Raw genomic sequence first — 9,060 nt, forward strand, 5'->3', positions numbered from 1 at the left:
TAGCTAGATATCCACCTTCACTGTGCATTTATCTGGAGAGTTAATTGCAGATGAGTTAAGACACAGAATTTAAATGATGTGAGATATATATATATAAAGCAAGAATGAAGGTTTCTAAGTAACCTGCTTGTATTAGGCCTCATCTGCTATGGTATGTTGGTTATGATGAGAGTTGGAACAAGAATAACAATGTTTACATTCTCAAAAGATAAATGTAGAAACGAGGCTTTAAAAAAATCATTTCACAAAAATGTACCTCTTCAATTCTCAAATTCACTCTTTTTACCGTGAAGGACTTTTCCCTCTTTAGACAGGCTGACAATCAGCCAAGAAGAACTACCAAAATGGCTGCACAGAGTTCATACGGGAATCAATGAAGTCAATGATCCCCAAGAGAAGGAAAGTCTTTTGCCAAATAAATCAACTTCCTCTGGGGTGATTATGGGACAGGCCGTGCTATTGTCTCCATTCACAGTGGTGTACCCTTTTTTGTTCTTTCCAGCACATTCCTTCTTCAAATGAGGTAGTGGCTAACTTCCAAAATAAAGAGTACTTTTAAAAGGAGCAAAGTATATCAATCATGCAATGGCAGTAATATTGGGTCTTTTATTTGTTCTTCTCAAAGCCTGCTATTCGGTTTTAGTGCCTACCCTTTGACCCATCCGTATGCCAACCTCAATCAGAGACCCTACGGCACATGGGGATTTAACAGACTGCAGTTACTTCTGAAATGATGCCCCTGAAATACAGTGAAACACACCACAGAACTATACCTGCTAATGCCTCACCGAAGAGCTACACTGCCAAGAGCAGTGAGTTCTATCTCCTCACCCATCACAAATGGGACACAGTCTGAACTGGTCAAGCAAAGTCAAACATTCAGAAAAAATACATCAGTAATTAATAATACATTCTTGCAGAGTGATTTAACTGTAGAGTCTGAATTAAATGACCAATGAACCACAATGCAAAATCAATGTGTAGTCATTCTTTGTGCTCTTATGTGCTTGACAGGTGGATCTAACGCGAACTGAGAATGTTCTATGAAAATTTTAAAGATCAGGTCCGGCTGGCCCCTGCTCAGCATATAGATTACCCATGGTCAAAAGTTAAGAAGCTGCACTCTGATTCTTTGACAGAATTAAACCAATGGCTTATGGTCAATGCTGTCTTTTTGTGACCAGGGTAGCTTTAAGAGTCACCTGCACAGTTCCTCAAATGCAAACACTGTATGACTCAGAGGTAGAGCAAGCACCTGCTTGGAGCAATGCTGTGAATTACAGAAAGGAGAGCAGCGTGGTCAGGGGATAAAGCAAGTCTCTCAGGCTCGCATCATTTAAATTCTATGTCTTAACTCATCTGTAATTAACTCTCCAGATAAATGCACAGTGAAGGGTAGACATCTAGCTACACTTAATTTTGTCTTCAATCAATGGTGAATCATTGAGAAGTGAGTCAACAAAAGTTAGATTCTTTTCAAAGCATTTGGATTTATCCCTAGAATCACTGTAAAGAACTCTCAGCAGGAGGAAAGGAATTTAAAACCTAGAATGCAGATTGAATCTGGTCCTATCTCTTTCTGTAATTGTACAAACACTTAAACTTTAATCCTAAGGCCCTTGAAGACAAAGAGCCATTATTCAATCATCTTGCATTAAGACTTACGCTGGGAGCAGTCACTGCCGATCCAACCTGGGTAGCACTGACAAGATCTGTCGATGGGGTTGCAGGTGCCATTGTTGGTACAAGTACAAATTCCCACACAGTTTTTCCCAAATCTGCCACTGGGACACACTGTGAATAATCCATAGGTCAGTAACTCACAATCAAACCATCACACAGAACCCTGGGCCCTAGGGCAGGAACTGATTTCAAAGGTCACTGGCCAAGCTGTCCATGTGGTGGCCGCCTCTGTTCAACACCATTCCTCATTCTACATGGGCTCATTTTTATAAATGCATAAAATCAAGGACTTTCATTCAGGATAATAGATCAGGAGACTTCATTACATTTCTAGAAAGCCGACTTCCGGCTTCTCACTTAGGAAGTCAAAATCTTCCCTTGTATTAAAGTTTCATTGGAGCATGTTCCCAAATAAAACTGAAGACTAGCACCCCTCAGAGACAAAGAGGTGACATAATAATCCAGTGCTTGCTGGCATAGCAAGCTGACATAACAACCCAGCACTCCCCAAGCTCAAAGTCATTTCAGAAGCTGCACATCTCTCAACCAGGAGTCATGAAGAGATAATGGGTGAAAACACATTCTCCAGAAGTCTAAGAACAGAGACAGTAGAGCTGTGTTTCTCTGAAATGCTCAGGAGCCTTACCTTCATTGCACAGTGCTCCGGTGAATCCAGGCAAGCAGTCACACAGGCCTGTGATATGGTGACAGGGCCCACTGCTGTGAACACACTGTGGACATGCTTGGCTGCAGCGGTGCCCGTAAAAACCAGGGGAGCAGACTGAAAATAGAATGGAAATCAGCCATTATCTTTTCTGAGATTAACTGTCTCATTTTCTACATCAAGATCTCGTTAAAGTTTTGAAGGAAAAAAACTTTTTTGAAAAAGGTTATAGAGAATTTTCTAAGACAAGAATGACAATTGGAACAAGGACATTCTTTAATAAGGAAAGAAGCAACTAAAGGCACTCTGAATTCCTCCAGGGCAAGCAGATGTCTTAGTCCTCTTTATTTTTCAATTTAAAGTCCCTGTAATTAACTCAAGGCTGGGCAGAAGCCAGGACTCAAAGAATTATTGTTGAGTGGATAGAGAAATGAAGAAATTAAAATTCTAAATACTAGTAATCCCAAGTAAGTACACCCCAATTATTGGTTCATCCTTTATTCTTTAAGAATCATTTTTGGTAATTAATAAATCCACAGTCAAAGTTAGATCTTTCCACTTCAGAATGACTGAGATTGGTAATTGTGATTGGAAAGTAAATAAACAAAATGCTACATACTTAGGTGCTTCCCGAGACTTTATTTAAGTATGGGATGACTGCATAGAGCTTGAAGTGAAATTCAAAAAATTAACAGTGTATTTTATAACTAGTTATATATTCTTTTTCAATTACATTTACTAAAAGATGTAGTGAAGTGTTATGGATAATTTCCTAACTCAAGAATTCTACTGACCAATGTCAGCAGCTCCCACTTTCAACTTTGCAACTTCGTTTTCCCCATAGCACCGACTCTAAGGCCACTAGCAGGGTGCATGATTTGCCTCGAGGTTTGGCTGATGTTGACTTCTGGTAATTGAGTTAAGGCCAATGCCAAATTGCTTAATAAAATATTCACAGGTCAATGGATTTCTAGAACGCCATGTGCAGGGTCTACAGAAGAATCGTGTTCTGACGACAGTGCCAACGAGGCAGTGAAAGCATTCCTGTGAAGCAGCATTAGTCCTGAAGGTTAATGAGAGTAAAGCTCTGGGGGAAGCGCTGTGAAGAACGGTTTTGCAAAGGACGGGTGTCCTATCACACCTTCTTCTAACCTTGGTTGCAAAGGAACATCGCTATGAACTAAGGGGTGGAATAGAGATCACCGTTCTGTCCCTACTGTGTCAGGAAAGGAAGGTGGAACTTACTGTCTCAGGCGACACTTACTTCTCTGGCAAGTGGTGCCTCGGAATCCAGGAGCACATTCGCAGATGCCATCGTCAGGGGAGCATGAAGCTCCATTTTTACAGTAGCAGGGCAGGGAGCAGTTGGGGCCCCAGCGTCCCTCGGCGCAGACGCTGTCACAGCGCACACCTGTAATGAGGCACACAGGGTGGGGCTGAGGAGGCAGCGCCAGGCCTCCCATGGATGCTCAGTGGAAGATGAGGACCAGGCGCACAACAGTAACACTAAGTCCCGCAGGCAACAATGAGCAGAGATGATATTAGGCTTAAAATCCAGATGTCATCTTATACACAACAACACACAAGATCATTATAACATTAAAATAATGCCCAGAGCTATTTTTCTCTGCAGCTATAAAGAAGGAATAAAACACCCTTGCTACATTGATTTTATTTCTTTAGTAAGAAGGAGCAATAGGGAGGCCCAAGGCTCTGTCTATTGAAGGCAAAATTTATCAAAAATAGTATTGATTTCCTCCGTCCTCCTATTCTTTGTTCTCACAGAGAAATGAACACAGTGTGCAATGAGAAGGCACAGGGGGGTAGTTAAAGTATTTTACATCAAGAAAACCTTACCCAGGCATAAACACATACATGAACATGATCTTAGAATATTTTGATGATACACTGTGCAGAACAGAAAGAAGCACTAATGTGTCACCAAATTCTTCCTTAAAAATTTAATCTTAAGGGCCAGCCAAATAGCTCAGTGGATTAAAACACCTACAAGTAGGCGCAGGGCCCAGGGGTTCAATCGCTGGGCATGGTGGCACGCACCTATAATCCCAGCTCTTGGAAGGCTGTAAACTGGCGGATCACTATGAGTCCGATTAGTAGTGAGACTCTGAACACCGTGTTCTGAACCTCACTAAGACACCCTGTTCAGAGTCTCACTAAGATGAAAAAAAAATTAATCTTACACTGAATAGAGATAAGAAACATAACACAGCTGAAAGTATTTATAGCTGTCGTTCATACTATTGATTATTGTGAAACTGTAGATAGGTATTGAATTCTTATTTTGGAAACAAATAAACTAGAATCACCCATGAAGGAATAAACGAATGCCTAAATGAACATAAAGGAAAATGAAGGTTGCAAAAAAAATAAAACTTAAACCAAGTTTTATTTGAGATAAAAGGAAGTCTCATAAATCTGTATTTGAAATCCAATGAGGAGTTTTTATTGTCAGAGTTCTTCACAACTCAAAGAAATGTCTTCACATTGAAAGGTAATATATTATAATTAGTAGTGAACTAGTGACTGCTGGCTTTTGACCAAATAAAAATACAGTAAGAACAAGCACGTACACTCTCCAGAATTCCAGAACTAACAGCGACCCAGGACTCAGGATGCAGAGCTGGCTGTGGTTTGCATGACAAGTCTTGCTAATAAAGTGATTAAGAGAAAACCCCCCTGTGGCTGAAACATTAATACTTAATGTAGAAGCAGTTCCTGACTATAATGTGCATGCTGCTAATGGGTACAGAGCCATTTCTGCTGAATAAGAATCCTCCTTTTTTTGTACTATTCCACTTTCTCCTTTTGAAAGTCTCCCACATGGTATAGGCTGCTAAGTAGGCATGAAAGCACCCAGGCCTCTTTGTGTCCTGCTTGAATCAACAACAGCCTTGTATTTCAGCTCAGGTGGCTGGCTACAGAAAGGAGGGTAGGTCTGTTTCTAAAACTAATTGGGGTTTAAATGTTCCTATAAAATAAGACATGGAATTTGGCCCTACTATGAGACTTTTTCCTTACATCCACAAATATATTATCTTTCTTTTTAAACATCTTTTAGAAAGCTGAGACCGAATCCCATTTTGTGTCCTTTCCAAATGTGACACACCACCCACCGGGTCTTGGCTGGTCATCGTACCAACACCTGTATCAGGCAGACGTATCAAACATACTGAGTAGTTGTCCATTGCAAAAGGAAATAGTGCCCTTAAACTTTGTTTTGTGAATTGAAAGAAAGTGTTAACAAGAGTAACCTGCTATAGGCTTTACTCTCCATTCAAATTCAGGTGCTAAACTGTGACCAACCATGAGCCAGGGCTCCCAGCAGCAGCAGCAGCAGCAGCTACGATGGATGCACCTGCTTTACCGAGATTAGACAGTCCTGAGCATTTTGGTCTGGAGTCATTCAGGCAAATCTCGATGAGAAGTTTAAAGAACGGAAGCTATGTAATTATCTGATTACTCTGATAATCATTCTGGAATTTTATTTTAGTCCTGATTTTTAATTTTTTTTTTTTGGTGAAGGGGGATTTTGGAGGGATAAAACTTAGCCATTTATGGTGATTTAGTTTATCAGTTACTTGCCAAATGACTACTTCACATCACTTAGATTTAGTTAAGATGAATAAGTACACTTCAGCTCATAATATATGCTGCTGCTTCATATTGTAAATTATCATGATTTATATACGGCTCAGAAAATCTCAACCACAGTATGTCACAGATAAGACAGGAAATCTGAATAAAGTGATCTTTTATTTCATATATGATTCTTCTTTCCTTAAGAGGTTTGTCCGCCTGGTTAGCATAATCATCAGTTATAATCACTTTATCAAGGTAATTTTTATATAAGCAACAAGCCCCACACTCTAGCAAGGAGATCCATTACAAAGATAAGCTCATTGTACATGATCTACTCTCCATTTCTTTTCCAGAGTTTCTAAGGGAATTCTGCAGGTCATCTATCAGCCCTCTGTCACTAATCGTGTAAGCATATTTCAGCAGAACCAACCTTATTTTCAGATTACTGTAACTTTAGGAATACAGAGAAATCTCTTCTCTGAATGTAAATTATAAACATTTGATTATCAACTTCCTTTAAAAAATTTAAGCCTTTGGCTTTTACTCTAGCATCAGTAAAAGTGAGCCATCACATTGTAGATATTCACATCTCATCTACTTGAAGTCAAATATCTGGATGTCTTGAGGCTGAGGATTTGGCTCTGTGGTAGGATGCTTGCCTAGGAAGCTGGAAGACCTGGGTTTGGTCCTTGGTACCAAAACCAAAAAATAAACCTCTCCTAAAAAAAAAATTGAACCAAAAAAGAAAAAAAAAAAAAAAAAAGATCAGAAACAAACAAGGCAACTGGATGTCTTAAGGGCAAATCCAGGGAAAAATGGGGAGGGTCTTGCTCCCTCTGCTCCATCCCTCCTCCCACTGCCACTCCTCCCCTCAGACCCTGGAGTCCTGGAAAGACAAGACAAATCAATCACTGATAAGAAGAAAATTCTATGCAGAATATTAATATTTTAAGACAGCACACATTTTTAAAAGTCTAAGAAGCAAACATCTAATTGTGACACTTGAGGCAATTACGTGCATGGCAGGAGTGCTGGGTAAGTGTTTCTCTAAGTCACACCTAGGTGTAAGGCTGCTGCTGCACACTGAATGTAAGAACAACCTTGCAGTAAAGTACACCCCAAGACAGTTATACATTTAGTTTTAAAGAATTGGGGGACTTGGTGAGCATGTATGTATTTTATTCCTTAATTATTTCTATTGCTTTCATAATATTCTTTGCCAATTTTCCTAGACTAAAAGGAATACTCTTTTCTTATTTGTAAAAATTAAAAAAAAGAGAATTGAAGAGCATAAACATTCAGAGCATGTAGCTAGCTGCCTGCTTACTGCTGGGATGTTCTCTAAGAAAGGGAACTGGAGAGTGATAACGCCCCCCCCCCCAGGCCACCACAAGTTCTGTCTGGAGATCATGGTCAGGAAAGGGGGTAGATTCCAAAGGAAGGAGAAAGGTGATGGAACAGTTTGTACCAGCCTTGGACAGGACACTGTATTAGTCAGGTCTTCATTGCTAGGACATGATGCCTGACATCCATACTGAGAGGAGGAAAGATTTAATTTAATCTCTTATTCAGCAGGCTCCATGGCAGGAATATTATGATAGAAGAGAAGGGAGAGAAAAGTCCTTTATTTCATGGTGATCAAGAAGCAGAGCAGGGGGTCCAGGGAGATGGCTCAGTAGACTAAGTGCTTGCCTGGCAAGCACAAGGGCCCGAGTTCAATCCTGGGTTCCACCAAAAGAAAAAAAAAAAGGAGAAGGAGGAGGAGGAGGAGGAGAAGGAGAAGGAGAAGGAAGAAGAAGGAAGAAGAAGGAAGAAGAAGAAGAAGAAGAAGAAGAAGAAGAAGAAGAAGAAGAAGAAGAAGAAGAAGAAGAAGAAGACAGAAGAAGAAGAAGAAAAAGGAAATGGAGAGGGACTAGATATAGACCCAAGGCCACACCTCCATGATCCACCCAGATATTCCTGGAAGTTTGCTCCACAAACCTCCACAGTAGACCCCAAAGCCAATCAAAGTTAACACTGCCCAGACCACCAGAGAGGCCCAGAGAAGTATATGCCTCTCCTTTAATAACCACAAAGATTGGACACAAATGAAACACACAGGCTGGTAAGAGTAGGTGAGATATATGGGCTGGGTAGCCAGGAAGTGGCTACAAGGAGAAAAGCCAGAATGTCACACTAGGGAGTATTTGTTTGTTCATGGTGGTGTTGGGGACCAAATGCACATGCTTTCAAAAGGAGTGGGTATGACTGAATTTGTATTTGTATAAGAAGATGGAAGATGGTTTGAGGAGCTAAGTCTAGAAGAAAGAAATTAAAGTGGCCATTGGGGTTACTGAAGTGAAAAATAATAAACCTGACAAGGCATTCAACTGAAGCAATGACTGCTATTCTTTAAGAGAAGATGAATTGAAGAGATATATAGTACAAAACACTGACAGATCCTTATGTCAGCTTTTGGGTCACTAAGCCATACTATCTGACACCCATAAGTTGAAGGAGGAGACACTAACTTGGCTCTTGATCTTACAGGATTCAGTCCATGGTTTCTGGACCCAAGGCAAAAACATCATGGTAGAAGGGCATGGGGGAGCAAAGATATGTAGTTCATAGTGGCCCAGAAGCAGATTAGAAAATGCTGTCAGAAAGCCAAGGACCAGGGGCAGACACAAAGCTCAAGGTCATGCCGACCTGCCTTATTCATACCCACAAGAGTATGTTCTACCAAATCTCCCAGGCAGATCCCAAAGCCAAACAAGTAGGCCCACCACCATAATCACCAAAACCAATCCAGGTAATTGGTTAATTCTGGAAGCTCTGTGAAAGACATGGACCCTGATTTTTGCTTTCCACAGTGGCTAGTACATGGATGGTGTGGAATGAAACAATAAGCAGAGTTCCTCTTCCATACATGACATTCCAGACCACCTTCCAACTGGAGCAACTAAAACACTGCTTGCTTTCCTAAAGAAATTTTTCTTCAATCCAGAAAGCCCAACAAATTTATAATATGTGCACTTAGAATGTCATTCTGTCTAGGTAATGCTTCTCTCGCTTATTTTTGAGAAGTTATATGTGCAAGAGCTCAGGACTGCATTTTAAATATTGATTATAAA

At 40.4% G+C, this 9,060-nt stretch overlaps 1 protein-coding gene across 1 annotated transcript in view; it reads right to left on the minus strand.

Moving 5' to 3' along the window:
* Positions 1-9,060, minus strand: part of Megf10 (multiple EGF like domains 10) — a 192,742-nt gene that overhangs the window by 23,530 nt on the left and 160,152 nt on the right. The window contains exons 14-16 of the mRNA XM_023715305.1: positions 3,612-3,758; positions 2,330-2,464; positions 1,666-1,794 (exon numbers count right to left, since the gene is read on the minus strand). Of these exons, the coding sequence (XP_023571073.1) occupies positions 1,666-1,794; positions 2,330-2,464; positions 3,612-3,758 (411 nt within the window). The remainder of the gene's footprint in view (positions 1-1,665; positions 1,795-2,329; positions 2,465-3,611; positions 3,759-9,060) is intronic.

The sequence above is a fragment of the Octodon degus genome, unplaced genomic scaffold (assembly GCF_000260255.1).
Source record: "Octodon degus isolate 3935 unplaced genomic scaffold, OctDeg1.0 scaffold00040, whole genome shotgun sequence".
Lineage (NCBI taxonomy): Eukaryota > Metazoa > Chordata > Mammalia > Rodentia > Octodontidae > Octodon > Octodon degus.